This window comes from Limanda limanda, chromosome 9 (genome assembly GCF_963576545.1).
Source record: "Limanda limanda chromosome 9, fLimLim1.1, whole genome shotgun sequence".
Lineage (NCBI taxonomy): Eukaryota > Metazoa > Chordata > Actinopteri > Pleuronectiformes > Pleuronectidae > Limanda > Limanda limanda.
Window position 1 is genome coordinate 24,588,436 of NC_083644.1, and position 21,239 is coordinate 24,609,674.

Sequence of the window (21,239 nt, forward strand, 5' to 3'; positions counted from 1 at the left end):
CATCTCATGTTGGACATATTTACACACAACAGGGACTCACTATCACCTTTTGAGTTACAGTGATACTACAAGACAGAATAGGCCAGGGTTAGCTGGTTAGCATGCTAACCTTGCTAGATATCTCTGCAACAGCAAAAAAATAGACTTCTTTGACTAAATGTTACCTTCTTGATAACTCAATTTAAACTTTTAATGTTTTACGTCAAATGCTTGCATATAGCCCCTTTAACAATAAAATGTATTCACATGTGAAATTACCCATATTGAAACACACATTGTGAATGCTAATGGGAGTGCTTCAATTACTGAGTATCTTAACCATCCATTATGAAACAAAAATTTGTATTGACAAAACACAAGCATCAAATCCTCACATTTCAGAAGCTTGAACCAGAGAATGTTCAGCACTTCACATCAATAAATTTGATTATTCAGCTTTTGTTTCAAAATTGGTTCAAGAGTCCCTTCTATGAGTTTGAAAATAAATACCTAATGATAAATAGAGTAGATCTCTATCTAAAAACACAAAACATAACAAGTTGACACAGTAATGAAGCAGGTTAGTATGAAGCAGGTGAGTTGCATGGGTCATGATTCTGAGGATCAGTTCAGGAAGTGTACCTTCCAGTTATTTCTGAAAGTATGAGCTTTTACCCTGTTACTAAACTGAAGGCAAGACATGAGGATATGTAAACAAAACCACATCCAGTATGTATCCAATAAATGTAACGCTCAGAAAACGATTGAATAACATGGTTCAGGTGTTAATATTACTACGCTGCACATGACAACATAATAGTATCAACTGGTTTGGAGTGTTGAGTTGACTCTCAGAGCTTCAGTGGAACTTACTTTTGGTTTCATGAGGGGGAGCACCAGGGTTTTGGAAGGAGGAGGCTGCAAGCTGAAGTATGGGTGCAGAACCAGGGTGATTGTCTGATGACAAGAGGGAAGGGGGCACAGGGTGGGAGAGAGTGAGAGGTGTTTTAATGGAGAGCTCACTCAAATTACAACATGACCTGAGGGAATGAATGGATGTGAACGGTAGCTGCAAATGTCCAGCTCGTACGTGAAACATCCTTCAAACCAGGCATGCATGCAATATGGGTAAACTTGCCCATCAAGAGTTGGGTGGATGGTGGTGAAAATGACAAAAGACAAAAAGAGAAGGCAAGCGGGTCAAACAAAATGCACAGGAGGTGAGATGCGAGTTGTAACCACAAGAGGGCAGTGATGGATCATACATGGACAATGAAAACCTGGAGTGCCTGTCCACTGGTTCCCAAAATGAAGTAGAGAAAGCTGAGAAAGAGTCAATATTACTTTCACCATGAAGGTTATTTTTTCATCCCTTATTTACTTGTTTGGTCTGCTCAGGATTAAACAAAAAATACAGAACATATTTCCCCAAAACTTGTTGGAAGGATGGGACACAAAAAGACAAGATAAGAGATTTGATCTTGGCACGGATCCGTCAATGGGGCGGATTCAGGAATGGTTTTCTTTAACATTTACCCCTGAAACTCCAAAAGTGTTTTGAGGGCTCAAACACTTCACCCACCCCTCCATCGGCAAAATGATGAGTAGACAAGTTAATATTCATTTTTGGGTGAACTATGACTTTATGGGGACATTTGGGTCTTGGCGGAGGTATGTGCTCTACTGAGATTTATTCAGTTTATTTCATTGGATCATTCAATTTAAAAAGGTTTGTCTCACTCTACAGATATATCACAAAATACATGTATGTAGTGTTAACAACTGCACTGAGACCAAACTGCACGGGGAAGAAACTAACCCCTAAATCTCATTGACAAATTACTGCCTAAGGTCTGTGAATTATTTTGAAGGGGATGCTATTCTATGGAAACTGCTCATAGTATTATGTTATAAGAAGCCCATTGGATCTGGACCTTTCCTTTTAAATATGAAAAACACAGCAGAAGATTCTCAGAGTCAGACGCATTCACAACAACAGGACAATCTCCAAAGTGTTCAGGTGAGAGGTGGTGCCTAGGAGGCAGGATATTAACACCTCATCACATTTACATCAGTTCTGCTGCACATATATATTTACAGCATATCGACACTGGTGTCAGCCCTGATCACTGAAAGCTCTTCAATCTCTGTCTTTCTAAATTGACATCTTCGTCTGCGTCTTCTACGGGAATGGTACCTCTTTTACATCATGAGATATTTGTTCTCTTCATCAACTCGCCCACTCACTCATAGTGAATCCAAGGGGGCTGGGAGGAAAAACTCCAGACAAAGTCAGTGCATGTCTGAGAGCAGCTAGTATTTCCTTTTTTTGAAGATTAAATGTGCATTTCACTAAGAGGAATGTTCCTTATGTTATTATTATTATTATAATAATGTAATTATTTACCATAGCAGTAACTGTTGTTTCTGTTCCTAAATTAATTTTGATGGTGTTGAGATACAAGAATATTTCAGTACAGTAGTAGTTGTCCAACAACCACTGAAGACTGAAGTTTCTGATCTTAAAAGTTAGTCTTGCAAATAGCTCCCTGTTAAATGGAAAGTTGTTGTTTTTACCCCCTATACTTAGTACAAGTACTTTTAACATGAGAAAATTGAAACTCATTTCATAGCCCTATTGCTGTACTTACACTGTAATGAAAAGTCCAACTCCGCATGATAAACAGCAACAGAATAATACTTACCCCATAATTACATTGAGCGTCAGCCAAGAGAACATGATCACACTGCAACAACATCTATGAACAAAGACCCTCATTGGAGGCCACGTGCTCAGACTGAGATTAACTGAGAGATGAAATGGTAATAGTGAGTAGATTCTAATACAGGTGTGAGATCATGTTTAGACTTACACTCACTGTAATGTCGTTCCTGTATGTCGGTTTCCCACCCTGCTCTGTTTACATTGTATTTGGTAACTTAAATTGTGCAGAAGACCTTCAAAGTAATATTCACCATCTTGTTCTATATTTTTACTTTACGCCATTAGTGTAGATCAGTATCTGCCACTTCCAAAATAAAAAAACTGCTTGTGCGTCTCTAACTGTTGTTGTTTCAAGTTGTCGCAGCGCACACAGTGAGAACATTTACACACTGCTCTGACACTTACAAGGGTTAACAGCACCCAAAAATAAAGAGGGACTATGCTCTTCATTACGATCTTATGACAGCAGTTAAGCTAATAAGGTCATTCACAGTCGATTATTGCATTTGGAGCAGCATGCACATTTTGAGATGCCAGTGTGAGAAGAGGAAAAAACTGTGGAAGACTGAATCAGACATAATAGACATATTTTAAGATGTCTAGATTCAGTTTTGTGTGAGTACCTCCACAAAAGAAAGAAAAAAAAAACAAATATATATATATAATATATATACATAAACTGATGCATTGAATCATTGATTGAACTGGTTGTTCTTTCAGTGGTCAGACAGAGTAAGATAAGATGTCTTACTTGTGACAGGGGCTGCGTTGTTTGGAGTGTCTGCCCTCAGGTACTGTGTGGTCTGGGTGGATGGCTGAGACAGACCCTGCGAGCTCCCACTGTCACTTACGCTGAAATACACAGAGAGAGAAAAACAAGTTCTTAACTGAAGGCTCCTGGATCGAGCAGTAACTTCAAACTCTTATATTGTTTCAATGGTACAACTTGATTGTAAAACCTGATTTAAATTAATCAGAATATACAGAACTAGAGAAAAATGTTGGCATTAATTTAAATTAAAAAAATACACAAAGTGGAATATGCACTCAGTTCTCAGTTTTTTAGGAACACATATTTAAAACGAATGCAATCTAAACATTTTTTAGATACGTGTTGATTGTGATAATTTCGGTTTAATTAAACTACCATGTTCAATATTAATAAACTTTAAATTAACAGGTGACTAACACTCTGAAAGCAGCAGCGGTTGTGACACATCAACGTAAGTTACGTTGTGGATCACAACAACAGTTTGTTCACAACAACTGATTCTAAAGTTTGGGTTTCTGCATACTGAGTCAAACTTCACAGAACTTTAAATAGACAGAAGGAACAGCTCCATGTTCTGTGGTGGTACTGAGTCCAGCAGCCGGTCTTTTCTTGCCGCGGCTCAATTACTGCAGGCCCTTTTACAGTTTCACAAAGAAAGCTCCAACCAGCATACCACAGGCCAAGCAAACAGCCCATTCCAAACATGGAGGTTTAGAGTGAGCACTGCATTAGTCGGTGAAATAAGAGGAAGACTTCTCCGTACAGTGTAGCACAGTTTCTGCCATGGTAATGTCTTAAGATGCCTTTGTTTGTCTGACCAAGAGCACAGAACCCAATGATATACAGGTGACTATCATGAAAGATTGAGAAAACCTTCAATATTTATACCGGAGAACCTGAAATCAGTCAGTTTGGAGCATTTTTGCTTGAAAAAAAAAACATACTTCAACCATCGTTGAAATAGTTGCCAATACATTTTCTGCCAGTCAGGTAATCAGCTCTAAAATATCTTGACCTCATGCTAACGAAAAACCTGAGAGCTTTTTAACCCTAAAGATGTAAAATGGACAGACTGAATACTTTAAAGATCCCACCATGCAATGTGATCATATAAAGCCACTTCATCTAAAGTACGGAAAGTTCAGTGTAAATGTCACATTAGACAGATATCCATGACAAATTAAAAAACTATCTTTATGCTATTTAAATTCACCAGTGTCTCGAGGCCTAACCTCTCCAAAGTGCTGATCTCATTTCAAAGCGATATCTGCAGAGCTGCCTGCAGCCACCTGGCCTATTTTTGTTGGTCTTTGAATAGAGGGATTCTGTACAAAGTACTAAAATAACTGTCACAGGTGACACATAGGCGGCTGTAAATCCACTCAGCTGAATGCTGGTTTTCTTCAGCTTCACTATAATGAGCGTGCTTTCCATAACAATGGCTGTGATTTCTCTGGAACCAGGACGAACTAAAGAAACAAACCTGTCCTCCATCTCTACTCTCTTCATGCTGTGCAGGTGCAGGATGGCCAGGATGATGGCCACAAGGAAGATGACGATGCAGCAGACGCTTACGCTTATATAGAACACCTGCGTGGAGCTGGTGGGGGGGACCACACCATCTACTGATGAAAACAAGCCACAGGTTAATCTCAGTGAAAAATTTGGTGCCTATAACATCGCAGTACACAAAATAACATTGTCATTACGAAAGCATCAACTGTGTTACGAAAAAAGCAGAGAATCAAAATGGAGGCAAGGCAATGGGATAAAGACATGAGTGAGTGAAAGAGAGGGGGAAAGACATGATAAGTGCACTGAGGGCTCCACTTAGGGTTAATGGAGGCCTGGAATAGTGGAGGCTGTGCCCAGGATCCAGTGTCTGAGAGCTTTTCTCATCACCTCTCTAAAAGCCTCGGAGGGCCCCAGGTTCCTTGGGCTTACCGAAGCAGAAGGGAGACAAGCCACTAATGGTGCTTTGTTACTGGGGCACTGGGCTCAAAGAGAATAAATCCCACTGGAAGAGGACACCCACTCCAACGGGTGGGGGCTGACGGAGCACATTTCAACAGCAGAATGCATCCTTGTCTCTGGGCTCTGAAATCATATGCCTGGGTTATGGAAAGTCTGACTAACGATCATTGCTGTACAGAGAGACTTCTTAAAACTAATTCAGCCTCTGCCTTATAAGGCTGATGACACCAGGGTGGACAAGAGATGGAGCTGGTGGAGAGAGAGAAGCAGAGCAAGATGTGAAAGTAACATTACAGTCATACTTACAGTCAGGCCGCTCAACAGTGGTGTTGTGGATGGGAAAGGGATGGGGAATCTTTGGGTCAGAATCAATTCCTGTAAAGGAAAGAAAGAAGTGATGAAGTCAGAACGAGAGGCACACAGACAGAATCCAAACATAGACCGAATGTCTGAATTTACTAACATAGTTATGAGATTTAGTGCAGTGTAATGCTGTGAAAAGTATGTTAAATTAAGAAATAAAATAAAATTATTTTAATGAAACTTTGTGACATATGGAGTTTGTTCAAATTTTTAAGAATTTCTCAAGAAATTATTAATTGTGTGCAATTTTGTGAGGCCTGATTGAATTGAAGGAGACTGGTGGGCCTTGGTTGAGGTATGTGCTCTACTGAGGGACATTCACGTTTAAAGATGCGTGTGACAAAAAAAAGAAAAGAATACAGAATAAGTACAGAAGGGAAATTTAAAATACCAGAAGGGCAAAATGTCACCAAAGTAGTACGGACTATTTGAGGAAGTCAAAGCAATACAATAAGTTCCGTATCTCTCCTTCTCATTAGAAGATAATAAAAAAGATCTCATTGTCGTTCATATTGAATTTTTTCCCCCGAATCATTCACAAATAGAAATGATCTTTGTAACTGTCAGCAAAACCGGCCAGTTTATGCAGACTGTTTTATTCTTTTATTTTAGGTTTGGGCTATATATTGTTCTTATGTTCAACTACGGTTTGGGTTATTTTCAGTTTTATTTCGTCGTCTTTTACACGTAGCGACTCCCCTCGCATAATTACCTGCAGCAAAGGAGCGGACGGTTTTATTCGACACACCTGATCCCTTGTTTCCGCCCCAGTGCAATAAAATACCTGCCGTGAGCCCGGAACAGATAGGAGCGGAAACCAAACCGGACGCCAGCTTCGTGGAACTTCTCGGACCTAAGAACCATCCAAACACCAATAGCTTAACACCCCTCGCCAAGCGGAACGAGGTAAGGAAGCTGGTCCCATTCACTTTGCTGCGGGTAGTGCGGAAGGGAGTCGCTGTCACTCTAACGAGTCAGATGTGTCTCACGTGGCGGTTTGTTTGTTCATTGTATTTTAACGTTCATGTTTGGTTTTAATGATTAAAATCTTTGTAACTTGCAACTGTCATTACAGTTTTACGGTGCTACTACGGCAAGCCAGATACACAAATAAAGAGCCGTGTACATCAGTCAAGAGACTCAGAAGTTTGTATGGAGAAGCGGGGGGGCCGTTACAGTAAAACTCGAGGCTACACTGTCTTCCTGACCCGTGTCGTCACCCGAAGACACAAAACTTACACATCGACCGTCAGACAAGACCGGATAGCGCATCAAAGCGCACGCACTATAGATGCTCTGAGAGACATGTGTATGGAAGTTGAATGAAGCTTTTCACATGTAAATACAAAAATGTTGTGGACTTTCCTGCTGTGTCAAAACTGATCACGAAATAATAATGATGATGATTATAACAACCAATGGTAAATATGTGTCATGTTGCAACATTATTTATTGTTTGTTTGAGGAGCGTAATCACTGTTTTAAATTGCCTAGGATAGCTTGCTCAGCATATTTATAACGCATCCTCTTTTGTTTGTGCCTGTCAAGCCTTTTTTCCTTTGCTTATAATATTTATGTTGCATCCGTTTGTACTGAAACTCTTGAGTATTCAACTGTTTGTAAATGTCTGGTCAAAGAAATAGCAGTTACTAAATTAAAGCGACTACTGGCAGAGGTTCGATTCAGGCACACTGCACATCACACCTAAAGATTAAGGTCCGAAAGTCAAATTAACAACGCAAGTAAAATAAAATGTCACTTAAAGCAGCAGCAACAAGTAAATCAGTTCCCATGCATCAAGACAGACCAGGCTCACGGCAAAAAATAATTCCTGAGAACATCCGAGAGCCGCATGAAAATACTTTTTATAAGGCCTATGAGTCCTGGAAATTGTCAGCAAGAGAAGTTCGGACTGAATTGAAAAACTACTGCTCTCCAGATGACCTCGACAAAATCCAACACAACATTACCACAAAACGTGACGCGGTGCATCATCACTATGAGCCACTCGTACGCAACCAAACCTCCACTTCAGATATCGTTGGTAAAATGGACCACTGCTCTGCTCTGACCGAAGAAATCCTTGCTCTTGTGAGTAATCGCAGAGACATCATCGATAGCAACTATAACGAACGAATTGAGAAGGAGAGAGTGAGAATAGTGCTGAGTAAGGAAGAGCATGGCTCCATCTTTGGACTTACCAATACTGAAACCGCATTTTCAGAAACATCACAGAACTCAGACCAATCAATTGCAATTTCCACAAGCTCTAGTAAACGACAAGACGCAGAAGCAGAGCTGGCAGCCAAGCAAGCGGAGGTAAAGGCAACTAAAGACATTCTAGCTCAGCAATCCAAGCTCAGAATACTGGAAGATGAATGGAAACTTGAAGAGGCGGCCATGTTGACTGAATTGGAGCGGAAAAGGACAGAGAGACAATCAAAGCTAGAAGAGGAAAGAAGGAACCTGCAGCAGCTTAAGGCAGAGAAGGAAGTCCAGGTAGCAGCTGCTAGAGTAAGAGCATATAACAGTTTTGAAGATGTCCGCCAAGATGGGATGAACCATGAATCGGACGCTGCTCACCAGGAGACCAGATATGAAGCTCGGCTAAATTCAAATGGGTCACCATCTCAACCTCGACTAGCACCTTTGCGAGCAACAACATCTGAAGATACCGTCTCTCTGGCCCAAGCAATAGCAAGCGCACTAAGCATAAATCGCTTGCCTGTACCTGAGCCAGAAACATTTAATGGCGATCCTTTGAAGTTCACTGATTGGAAGATGTCTTTTACAACCCTTATCGATCAGAAACCTCTCTCACCAAGCGAGAAGATGTATTATCTAAAGATCTACCTCGTCGGAGAAGCCCGCAGAGCAGTGGAAGGGTTCTTCTATAGGAATTCGGAGGACGCATATACAGGCGCCTGGAAAGTCCTACATGAGAGATACGGAAACCCATTCCTTGTGCAAAAGGCCTTCAGAGACAAGCTCGCCAGATGGCCCAAAATCAGTGCGACTGATCCTTTAGCACTGAGAGATTTTACAGACTTTCTCCAAGGCTGCGCAGAGGCAATCCCACACGTTAAAGGTTTGACCATCTTGAATGATTGCGAAGAAAACCACAAGCTACATCAAAAACTACCTGACTGGATTGTACGAAAGTGGGGCCGAATCGTCGACGATAACCTGTATAAATCGGGGGATTACCCCGATTTCAAAAGTTTCACAGCGTTCCTGAACAAAGAGGCCCGGATATCTTGCAACCCTATCACCTCCCCACATTGGATGAACTTTACAGTCGAGAAGGAAGCCAGATCCCTCAATAAAACTGCCCAATTAAAGTACGCCACCCGAGATGCACCTGAAACGGCCAATTATAGGGAAAGACCCCCTTGTGTGGTCTGCAAAGATGAAACGCATGGCATCGTCAGGTGCCCTTCTTTCTCTGCGAAATCTATGGAAGACAAAAAGGCATTCATCCAAGAAAACCGCCTCTGTTTTGGTTGCCTGAGGAAGGGACATATTGCCAAAGACTGTAGAGGGCGACATGCATGTAATACCTGTGGTCGTAGGCATCCCACTTGCCTGCATGAGGAGTAATTGAAAGGGCCATTAGATATCTTTAGAAATCCTGTATAGCACAGTCGGGTGAAATGTTTATATCAGGATTTGGTGGGAGTGTAACTGTCAGCAAAACCGGCCAGTTTATGCAGACTGTTTTATTCTTTTATTTTAGGTTTGGGCTATATATTGTTCTTATGTTCAACTACGGTTTGGGTTATTTTCAGTTTTATTTTGTCGTCTTTTACACGTAGCGACTCCCCTCGCATAATTACCTGCAGCAAAGGAGCGGACGGTTTTATTCGACACACCTGATCCCTCGTTTCCGCCCCAGTGCAATAAAATACCTGCCGTGAGCCCGGAACAGATAGGAGCGGAAACCAAACCGGACGCCAGCTTCGTGGAACTTCTCGGACCTAAGAACCATCCAAACACCAATAGCTTAACACCCCTCGCCAAGCGGAACGAGGTAAGGAAGCTGGTCCCATTCACTTTGCTGCGGGTAGTGCGGAAGGGAGTCGCTGTCACTCTAACGAGTCAGATGTGTCTCACGTGGCGATTTGTTTGTTCATTGTATTTTAACGTTCATGTTTGGTTTTAATGATTAAAATCTTTGTAACTTGCAACTGTCATTACAGTTTTACGGTGCTACTACGGCAAGCCAGATACACAAATAAAGAGCCGTGTACATCAGTCAAGAGACTCAGAAGTTTGTATGGAGAAGCGGGGGGGCCGTTACAATCTTTATAAAAACCTGTTGATTTGAGTTTTATGTTCCTGGATAAACGGGGCTTCGCTTCTTCTGCAACAATAAAGTTACAACAGTGCATTCGGCATTAACTGCTCTTGACTACAGATAGGTGTGTGTGTGTATGCTTGTCTGTGTGTGTGTGTCTGCTCGTCTCTGTGGCTGTCACAAACAGATCTATGTTGTTATTAATCAATGGTGTCGGATCATGAATCCAGATGGCCTGACTGTGTGTCACGTCTCGTGTTGTGAACTGCGTCAGCATGCGTGAGTGAGGGACACCTTTCTTTACTTGGTTGATGCTGATCGGTTTTTAACCATGAGCTTTACAACGTGGTAATCATCTCCGGTTTTAATGATAACCGTCTGGAATTTTACCGTGGTTAATCGTAAAACCGGTATTCATTACACCCCTACATTCTCAAATTAAATCCAACACTGGTCAATAACATTAAACAAGCTGTTAGTACTCCTTAGTCCCAGTATTGTAAAGCAACATAAACTAATCAGTAATATCCAGTAGAAGATGATTCCTGCTGACGGCAGAGAACTATCCCACCAACAGAGACTTTTTTCTAGGCCCAAAGGCAAAACCCAAAATATTTTTTGTAATCTTTTGAGTTTCCCACAGGTTTATGGGTTCCATGAAAAGTTCCAGCCATTGAAAATGACTACAGGCTATATTTTAATGATCTGAACGCATGGTCTAAAGTGCATTTAGGGCATATTGAAATCCACATTTGCTAGTTTAATGGTGGAAAAACAGATCATTGAACCAGGCACAAGGTTCAAACAGGTTCTACTTGAGTCTCTGAATTAATCATGAATGTGTTTTGGGTGCAACATGCAATAAACCAATCAGAGTGCTGTCTCCAGTTGTCATTAAAAATCCAGGTTAGGAGGGAATTGGAGGGTATTGTGATGGCACATTTGCCAGGTGGTAAGAGAGAAGAGTTTACTGCAGAGGAAATGGATCTGCTTGCGAACTGCGTCAGTGAAACTGGAAAAGTCTCTTCCATCCTGCTTGGTGACGCTTTTATTAAGATGGATATAAAAAATTTCCCTCAGGGCAGACTGCAAGAAGCCTCATGGCCACATGTTATTATCTTCAGAGAATTTGAAAATAGCACAGAGCAGAATACAGAAAACAGGTATATTTCCCACTGCAAGTTTCCAACACAAGGTGCTGAAAGAGCTAAAATAAAAACTTGAAAACTCAAAACAATCCACAGCCTATGTAGAATATAATATGAAAAACAATATTTGACTAAGCAACATACAAGTGTGTGCTTAAGAGTTTAATCGTTGGTCAACTAAAAGTCCTTTTAACAGCAGATCTTTTGACTTGTTGCATCTGGGAACGCAGAGGTGGAACTAAAAAATACTAACAATGGTTCTACTTCTATTCATTCACTAACTGCATCTTCGCTGTGGTATGTACATATTTCTGCCATGGTAAAGTCTATGGGTGAATACATTTTAATTGATACAAACTTCGAAACTGCATTTGTTTGGATACTTACTCTTATAGCACATTTTCCTCCTCTTGAAGTTGAGCACTGTGTAGTTGTTGGCATAGATGGTCAGATTGAGCTGCACTGTTATAACAGCCTCTCCATCCACCTCACCAGAACAAAAGAGGTCCACTCTAAAGACTGTGGAAAGAAAACATGCACAAAAACAACAATCATCATTTGGAGAAACTAAATCAACAGCAGTGAATAATTACTGGGGAGAGAAAACAACATACAAAGAGAAGGACTCACTAGCTCCATTGACTTTTCAGAAAATCCCTAAAAATTAGTTTTAAGACGACGCTATGAGATGAATCGTTGCCGTATAAACTTTGATTTGGAGCAAATAAAATATGGGTGAACCGGGAAAAAAAGGTAAAGTTACAAGGCTGTGTGCATAATTATTTCAAGAATGAAGAAACTAGGCATCCCATAAACCATTGCGAATCAACAAGCTGGACCTCCCATATATGACCTGACTGGCTGTGATTTTCACCCCTTTGAACTCTCCTCTCATCCAACAACTGCAGCATGTTAGAGGGAAATAATGGCTGCTCTGTGGTAAATGTAATGTAACGTTGAACGATCTGATCATAGCCAACATGAGAAACATTTCCATTGCAACAGTCATAATTTGAGAAAGTCAAAAAAAGTCTAATAACTAGAAGTATATCGAGCACTACAAGTTCATGAGAGCATGTGACCAACCAGAGGGAACGTGGGGAACCTCTCCCTGAATGGAGATGTTGCTTCTTGGCTGGTTCATGGCAACAGGGTTCTCCACGAGGTAGCCAAGCCGGTAGTCGACCTACGAAGAAACAATGACAAGGCAAAGTTGTTAAAGCACATACAAGTTGTCTTAAATGTGTGTCAATGTACTGAAGTGATTAATAGATCATTCCTGACACTACCGATACTTACTTTTGCCTTGGAATGCCATGTGAAGTGAAGGCTGTTGGTCTCACTGGGCACAGGCAGAGTGAAGGAGAGTGCATAGTGATTCACCACATCATCTCGCACATAGTAAAGCTCTGCATCTAAACCTGTGTGAGGACATAAAAGGGCAGCTGGTGAGAACGTGTTAAGGTCACTAGACATGAAAGACTTCACTTTACAACAAATAGACCTGCACACAAAGACAAAGTCTGAGAAAAATGGTAAAACATCCACTTTAGCTGCCAGCTTGGATAATGGCGGGTTTCCCCTCAATAAGGGAGATGGACTAACCACATCTGTTAGTACTTGAGGACTCTTAGTGCCCAAGTGCAAAACTTCAAAAAGTTCAAGTGAGACAACATCCAAAAAATGGCCGCAATTTTCTGTGCAGGAAACAAAATTGGGCAGGGGTAGGTTTTAGAGGAAGGGAGAGGAATGCCTTGGATAAAAAAATGTGGCCTTACATGTGACATCCACAAACTGCTCAACCATTCAGTCTATGAGGCGCTGGAACGTCAGAAAGCTGGGCAGATCGTTAGTGTGTGTGTTTCTTTATCACATAAACAAAAGAAGTCTGAATTATTTTTTTCACCAGGGCTCCTGCTGCATCAACAAGTCACAGAAGTCTAATGTTTTTCTGGTGAAATCCCCAAATCTGGCCTGGGGCAGTGCGATCAGTTCTTGAAAGTGTCTGCCTGGCAAAGTGGTGTCTGTCTATCAGTCTGAGTATCTAGTTTAAAGAGAGGGGAAGAATGTGCCCAGGCTCCCCCAATGCCCCCGGGCCGTCTCAAAGCTCACGCTCTTAGACCTTTCTCACATTGGCTCAATTAAAAACATTTGCAGCCATTTGGAAGTTCAGACAGAGAAGGGGTGTTTCTTAAACTGGTATTTAACCAAGTACAAAGAGTCCGATTGCTGGCTTTCATTTACATTAGTTAGGAGAGTGTTATTTTAAATTTTCACTACATCTGTTGGAAATCTCTATGTAAATTCAATTTGGATTGATGAACCTTAGATAAAGTAGTTTGACCAAAGAAAACTGATCTCAAGATAAATTCACTGGAATTTTTATATTTTATATTATTTCAAAATGTAAGTATAACTGACAGCCCCCTGGAGTTTGCTTATTTGTCATCAGAAGTTAAACACTCATTGTGAGACTTAATGACATTTCTTACACACGACAAGACGCAAAACAGAAAACTAAACAAAAAATAAGACAGACGCAGAAGTCGATAGAGCTTTTGGTGATAACGGCTGACGCTGGTGAAAACACATGATCTCTGCAGCCAGATTAATACGTTCCTTGCCTTGTTTTAATAGTTGTGAGCGGAGAATCTCCGGCTGCGTTGTTCATATGTGAAAGCTAACCTCTGAGGACAGTCCAGAACCAAATGTGTGTACATTCTCTGGAGTTCATGTCTGAAAAAGCCTTACCAATGTCAGCAGGTGACAATTTGCTGAAGAACATGAGGTTTGTATGAAAATCTCATCAAAAGCTAGAAAGAAATTAACTAAGAATCAGATTCACACAAGTATTAAATATAGATGCAACTAAATAATGATTATTTTCTGCAATTATTTGATAATCGGACACTCTCAATTAATTGATTATTGTTTGCTCATACAATCACAAACAGGGTTCCCCTTATCATTGCACAACTTAGTTGCATCTTGGATTTTTTTGAATAAAGAAAAACAAAGCTGTACTGCTCTAGGAATGGATACTGCACTGGGCTTTAACTTCATGACTAAACAAATATATTTGTCATTACACCAGAAATTATTTTGATTGGAGCAGTTAACAGTGTAACTACAGTCTTTTACAAAGTATTGCATTGTGGGTTATTTGTAGCCTTATTACCTTAATTACATCAAAAGTATTTTCATGTCAGACAAAACTGAGTCTTTCAGACTTAATCAGCCTAAAAGTGTTTTTTTTTAGCCCAGTTTAACCTACAGGAGAGTCTGAAGACTGGTGTCAACATGTTCAGCGACCAGAGATGAAATACATAAATGATCAGTGAAAATAACTCTTTGACACCCTCTGAAGTCTTCACTGCAGAAATTAGTCATCAGGTAGAAAATCTGTCAAACTGAATTACAGCTGTCAAAGAAGATTTGCTCAAAAAGACGCCCCCAGGCCACTTCAGCACGAGACCTCCAGAAACATAAAGAAAACCCTAGAAAATATTTGCTTTTAATGGTTTGACATTTTGAATGTCTTATTTTATTAAAACCGTAAAGATATTCAGGTTCAAAATCGACTAACTAATTCCACACAACTCTGTCATATATGTGAAATGCACAGCTCTCAAAAACATTCATCGTATCTACTTCACACTTGGCTGGTCTGTTGTAAATGGTCCAAAAATTTGCTGTGCAGGGTTCAGTGTGATTTGACGCAGAACATTCAATATTAATAAAAAATTGAATAAACTGGCAATCAGCGCTCTGTAGCAGTCAGTGTGGGCGGGGCAGCATGCTAACAGTCTGTAGACTGTCTTCTTCTACGCCCTCAGATAAACTACGGCAGTGGTTGGCATCAGTCTCAAACCGGAGGTCAAAATCGCCGGAGCTTATTTCGATTATTTTATTTCACCATATCAGACAGAGACATAGACACAGACTGCCCCATGACGGGTAAAGAATCACTTCCAGTTTGGGAACGGGAAAGTCACTGTTTGTATTGTTGCTGCAATGCTTAATATTGAGCTGAATTACAGAGCTTTTATTTGTTTTAATCGTGAATTGTCTGAAAGGCATGTTTAGACAGGTATGAATACAATCTCAGTGTAGTCCTGTAATAATGACCTTTCTCATCTTCAACTCTGTATGACTCCTTTGTCTCAACACAGCCCAAATAGGACCGGTGAGTTTAAAGTTGATCCTCCCACAGCTCCACAACCACCCACCCAAACTACAACAACTTTAAAAACAGGGATGTGAAGGAATGGCAACAGAAGTCTGTCGGTGTACACAGACTGAGGACGGGGAATAAGTGGTTCCTGAAGTCGAGGAAGTCCAACCATTCGCTGCAGTTTAATCCCCGACTCACACTCACTGCTCTCTGGAATGGGGCGACGGTGTTACTAGAAGGCGCTCCTGTAAACACGACTCTCGTTTAGTTGGTGTGTGGTCACAACGTGTAAAGAGCCTCCAGCACCATCATGTTCACTGTTTGCTACTACAGATGTTTCTAATGCAAACAGACTTCTTTAATGGAAATGGAAAAACAACATCATTCTGAATTCCAATTTTATTTGGCAGCATATTTAGTTTTTGAGGGATTATTTCCTGCTGGATATTTCCATCCTTCTCCGTTGGTGTCAAGTGATTAACAATAGTCAGGTCAGAATACACTATATTACCAGAAACACTCGAGCTCACTTGGGCACAAGGAAATAACAACTGTACTGCGTCATCCATCTTTAAAAATAAATCTTAAATAAACAAACTGTTAATGTTTGTTATACAGAAAATATCACACCAAATTCTGTTGGAAAATCACACCTAAATAATTATACATTATCTATATTTATGTTACTGCTTAACATTATTAAAGATTATTAAACCAAATATTATATGGTATTCTACCTCAGATAAAGAAATGATTATCAACCCTTAAGCACATACTGACATGTATAACTATGTTTGGATTAAAGTAGGTTACATACTGGTGCACGGTTTGGACCACAGTAACATTGGAAGGTAAGAACCATTTGTTAAAATCAGTGCTACAGTTCGTTTATCATGCAGTGACATGATGTGACACTGTTTATATATAAACCCATAAAATATGGTGCAATCCATCATCATACACGAGCAATGTGACCCTGCTGCACTGTCGCAAATTCAAAATCACAGCCAGGGCCCTAAAACTGGAGACAGTCACAATCCTAGTTTATGTTACTCTGGACATAGTTGGCGTTTTCTTGGACTTCAAACTAATAACATCTGTGGCTTTTCCATGTGCTATGATATTTCTACTGTACATAAATATAGTAGGAATACACGTGATTTCTCAAATAGGGTCTGAATTCCCCCCATGAGCTCATAATGTAGTAATAACCAGATTACTCATGTAACATTGTAGTAATGAGAACAGACAAATGAGTAACTATCTTTAATATCTTTTAAATTGTTTCTCACCTGTAAGGATTCTGCTTTTCTTTATTCATATTGAGAGTAATCAAGAAAATAATTTGCAGATTTATTGATGATTAAATCAATCATTAATTAAAGTGCTTTGCAAAATCAAAATCTTGACTGATTTTTGAGAACAAAATGACCAAACAAAGGACAATAGAAACCAAAATCAAAAACCTATTGAGGGCTGTATTCAAAACCAAACGGAAAATCAAATTAACAAAAATCACAGACTAATCCAACTTGTGTGAATTTTATTACGGCAACTCATAATGTGACTCAGTAGTGTGAATGGCCTTCGTGTGCCTGTATGCACACCAGACAATGTCCGGGCATGCTCCTGATGAGTTGGCGGATGGTGTCCTGGTGGATCTCCTCCTAGACCTGGATCAGGGCATCAGTGAGCTCCTGGAAAGTCTTTGGCGCTACTTGGTGGCGTCGGATGCAACAATACATAACGTCCCATAGGTGCTCAATTGGATCAGGGGAACGTGAGGGCCAGCCAATGGCATAAACACCTTCATCATCCAGGAACTGCCTAGACACTCTGGTCACATAAGGCCGGGCATTGTCCTGGGCAGTCAGGGTATCACTGCCCATTGCAAAGAGGTCTGTGCGACCCACCAAGGACATGCCACTCTCATGGAATCAGTTTCTGATAGGGTCAGATTAATGCTGGGAGACACAGCAACCTTCTTGTGACCACATGTATGGATGTGCCATCCTGTGAAGAGCTGGACTACCAGTGCAAAATTATTGGGGTGAAGGTACAGACTCATGCTTCCAGTAGTGACAAGGACACTAGCAGTACACAAAACTAGAGAACAATCAGTCCTGATGGATAAAAGAGAACAACTGTCTGCGGCTGCCACATGAAAAAAAACATTCCCTTTTTGGAGGGTTGTCTTGCTTTCCCACCTCCATTGCACCTATTCACTTTCATTTGCACCAAAGCAGGTGACATTGCTTCAACATAACTTGTGCTTCCGATGAACACATTGATGTCAGCGGTTCAATCCCCAGTCTTCCCCCATCTGCATGCTGAAGTGTCCTTGGGCAAGATGCTGAACCCTGAATTGCCCCTCATAGAAAAACAATGTGCTGCTTATAGATGCACTGTATGAATGTGTGTGTGAATGGGTGAATGTAAAACTGCACTGTAAATAGGGATGGGTATCGTTTGGTTTTTATCCGATACCGGTTCCTAACCGATACTTTTAAAACGATACCGGTGCCTAAACGGTGCCTGAACCGATACTTTTTTCAAAAAAGTGCACAAAACGATGCTTGACTAAGAAAGGCTTTTTTATTGCCAAATATATTAACTGTTTAAAGTAGATTATAGATATAAATAAATACAAAACCCTTTTTAACTTAAAACTATGAATAACATACGAACTGTTAACAAAAGTTTACACTATACTTAAATAAAATAAAAAATAAATACAAAACACACACACTCTGACTCGTGACTCTGACTTCGGTGCCTGAGCCAAATGAAGACTGAGGGTTGCTTTCCCGTCACGCGGGAGGAGCGAAGACCACCAATTGGATCAGGGGAACGTGAGGGCCAGCCAATGGCATAAACACCTTCATCATCCAGGAACTGCCTAGACACTCTGGTCACATAAGGCCGGGCATTGTCCTGGGCAGTCAGGGTATCACTGCACGGCGGGGGCCAGCCGGCGCCGGGGAGAGGTCTCCCGAGGAGATCCTCCCCCCCCCCCCACCACCACCTGCACGGGAGCCCTGACGCACACGGGGCGCGGGCAGCGCAGGGACAAGATTTTGTCCACCGCCAGCCGCGCCTGTGGGGGCCCGGCGGCCGGCGGGAGCCGCCGCTTCCCGTGAAGGAAGGAGCGGAAGTGTGAGGAGGCGGGAGGAGCGGAGACCTCAGTCTTCCATTGGCTCAGGCACCGAAATGAAGCACCGAAATCTCCATTGCATTTCGGTCCGGGTAGGTACCGGTTGTATTGGAACCGGTTCCATATTGGAACCGGTTCTCGGTACCCAACCCTAACTGTAAAGAGCTTTTAGTGGTCATTAAGACTAGAAAGGCGCTATATAAATACAAAACCATTTAAAACCATATCCCTGAAGTTTAACTGATTTGGTGTTTTACTGTGATGATTAAGTGTTCCCTTCCCTTTTTTTGCAGTGTATAATAGTTCAATAAATTGTGATATACATCTATGAAGCCCTTTGAAATCTTAAATCAATAAATGATTTGTTTCAACTATTTTGTAAGATTTGCGGCAGATCTGTTTGACCAGGATCTTACACTGTACTAATCACATACTCTTTCCACTGAACACCGACTGACATTTCTAAAGTACGAACACCTCAAACCAGCCCAGCCCACTCCACAGGAAGTACCTTGCTCAAGGGCACAATACGACTTCTTTCAACTGCAGGAGAGGAAGGAGGATTACAAACTCACTTCTCCTCCTAGTATTTTTCTAGGAGACTCAACGTGAAATGGATTTTTTATTGGATTAACCTTTTTACCTAACACAGAATGTAAAACTCCCTATTTAGTCCACTATATTAATTCAGCTATTTAGAAATTCTGTCTGAATGTTTCAACAAAATGTGTTTACCTTATGTTGCAGGCTCATTGTATCCCCCAAGTAGTACAATGGTTGTAACTTTTTTAACTATTTATCATTTCTGCTTCAGAGGATGAAATAGATTACTGGTATTACTGGTCTTTACGGGAACTTTCGACACAATTTACAGAATAGGCTTCTCTGCTTCTTGTCGGACTTTAATTTGCAAAAATATCTCCCAACTACCAAAGTCCTCTGACCCTTGTTTTCAACAATGTCCTCATTTTTTAACCTTGAGCTGTGTCCCTTGGGGTGTCTTCTTTTGTAACGCTGTCACCTGGGTTTTCGTTAACATTTACTGTCGTCATTTTCTCTTTTATCTCGCTCTCACTCCTGATGTACTGGTGTGCATGGCTCCTGTAGCCCAAACATTAGCACATGTGCTGGCTGCTTCTTCTACACTCTGTGCTGTGTGCGTCAACCTGTGGCTGGAACTGTTTTCCAGCCACATAATTGGTTCGGCAGAGGCTCTATTGTGATTATCATTGGCTGTTCGTGTTGTCTGTCAAAACATGGATGGAATGAGTACTATTGACGTTGTATCGACCGTTTCGTATATTTCTATCCAGGAAAAGTTATTTCTCAATAAATATTTAATAGAATAATTATCGTTTTTATCGCAAAGCCATATCATGTATTCTGCTCAAGCTGATTGAAAGAAGAACAAGGGACAGCCCAGACAAGCGTGTAATGATACTACTATGATAATATTCTCCCTGACAATAAATACTAGAATTTTGTTCGGAGGCAGGGCGGCACAAAAAATTATGTAGACAGCTGCCTACTAGCAATTTCTCTATGCAGGAAGAACCCTGAGAGAAACTCAGTGTAGAGTCTTATACACGAGTAGGAAGGAGTGAATGAGTGAGGTATTTTGGACACAATCTCAGTCAGTCATGGCTAATTCCTACATCTACAGAATTCAAAACAACAACAAACAAGAACTACTGCCTTGCAGTTGTGTGCCACCGCAAACAGGTCAAGTTTCAGGAAATCTAGTCAGAGTTTCCTCTTACTGCTGCTCAGATATTGTGACAAACCATGGCCAGAAATGATCTTTGACCTTTTGGTTGTAAAATGTCATCACTTCATAATTATATCCAATTTAAACATTTTCTTTAATAAGAATAATAATTCTTGAGCTATCGCCAGAAACATGTTTTTTAAAGTCAGAGTGACATTGACCTTGACAACAAACATGCAATCAGTTAATTTGTGCCAAATATGACGAGATCCCCTCACAGCTACCAGAGATGTCACATTGACAAGAATGGGAAGGATAGACAGACTGACAAATAACTGCAATAATTACAGCAACAAATCAGACATAATAAGTTTGTCTTTACATTTTTGGCTCTAGAAAATGCTAAGTCAAGTACTCTTTCAAGCTGTGGATCGCCATGCAGACTTTGAAAGAGGATAACAAAAGGTGGCAGTGGCCAGGTGGCAAGGTCCAGGACGGGTATAACAAAGACCCTCTTGTATTCACAGACGACACTTTACCTCCCAAAGCCTCCATCCCTGAGTGCTCAGGAGATAAACACCCCACCCCCAGCTTCTCACTGGGAAGATACTGGTCACATTAACCAAGGAAGGAGAAAATGAGGGCCTGTGTGAAACTCTATCAACTGGAAACTCCACACAACTCCACAGACGTGAATGAGGCAGGAGAGGGGGTAATGTATGATGGACCTCAAGGTCAGCCACAATGGAAAAACAACAAACTGGAGACTCGGTTATGGTCTGTGATTGAAAGATAATTCACATAAAATAGCTTCATGCCAAAACGTCTGTGGACTGATAAGCACTTCAGTCTGTCAGCTGAACAGTAAAAAGAAGCCACGGTGGAAATCTAACGTGATTTCTATTGCTCCAGTCTTCACCGAGCAGGCTCTTTCATGGTATGGAA

At 41.0% G+C, this 21,239-nt stretch overlaps 1 protein-coding gene across 3 annotated transcripts in view; it reads right to left on the reverse strand.

Annotated features, from left to right (window-relative positions):
• The window catches only part of ryk (receptor like tyrosine kinase), a 48,785-nt gene that overhangs the window by 17,991 nt on the left and 9,555 nt on the right, over positions 1-21,239 (reverse strand). Inside the window, exons 2-8 of one of the 3 annotated variants that reach the window (XM_061078304.1) lie at positions 12,558-12,679; positions 12,345-12,444; positions 11,646-11,777; positions 5,757-5,825; positions 4,960-5,098; positions 3,456-3,556; positions 853-936 (exon numbers count right to left, since the gene is read on the reverse strand). In XM_061078304.1, coding sequence (XP_060934287.1) covers positions 853-936; positions 3,456-3,556; positions 4,960-5,098; positions 5,757-5,825; positions 11,646-11,777; positions 12,345-12,444; positions 12,558-12,679 — 747 coding nt within the window. Of the gene's footprint in view, positions 1-852; positions 937-3,455; positions 3,557-4,959; positions 5,102-5,756; positions 5,826-11,645; positions 11,778-12,344; positions 12,445-12,557; positions 12,680-21,239 lie in introns of all 3 variants that reach the window. The other 2 variants (XM_061078302.1, XM_061078305.1) reach the window with 2 other exon arrangements.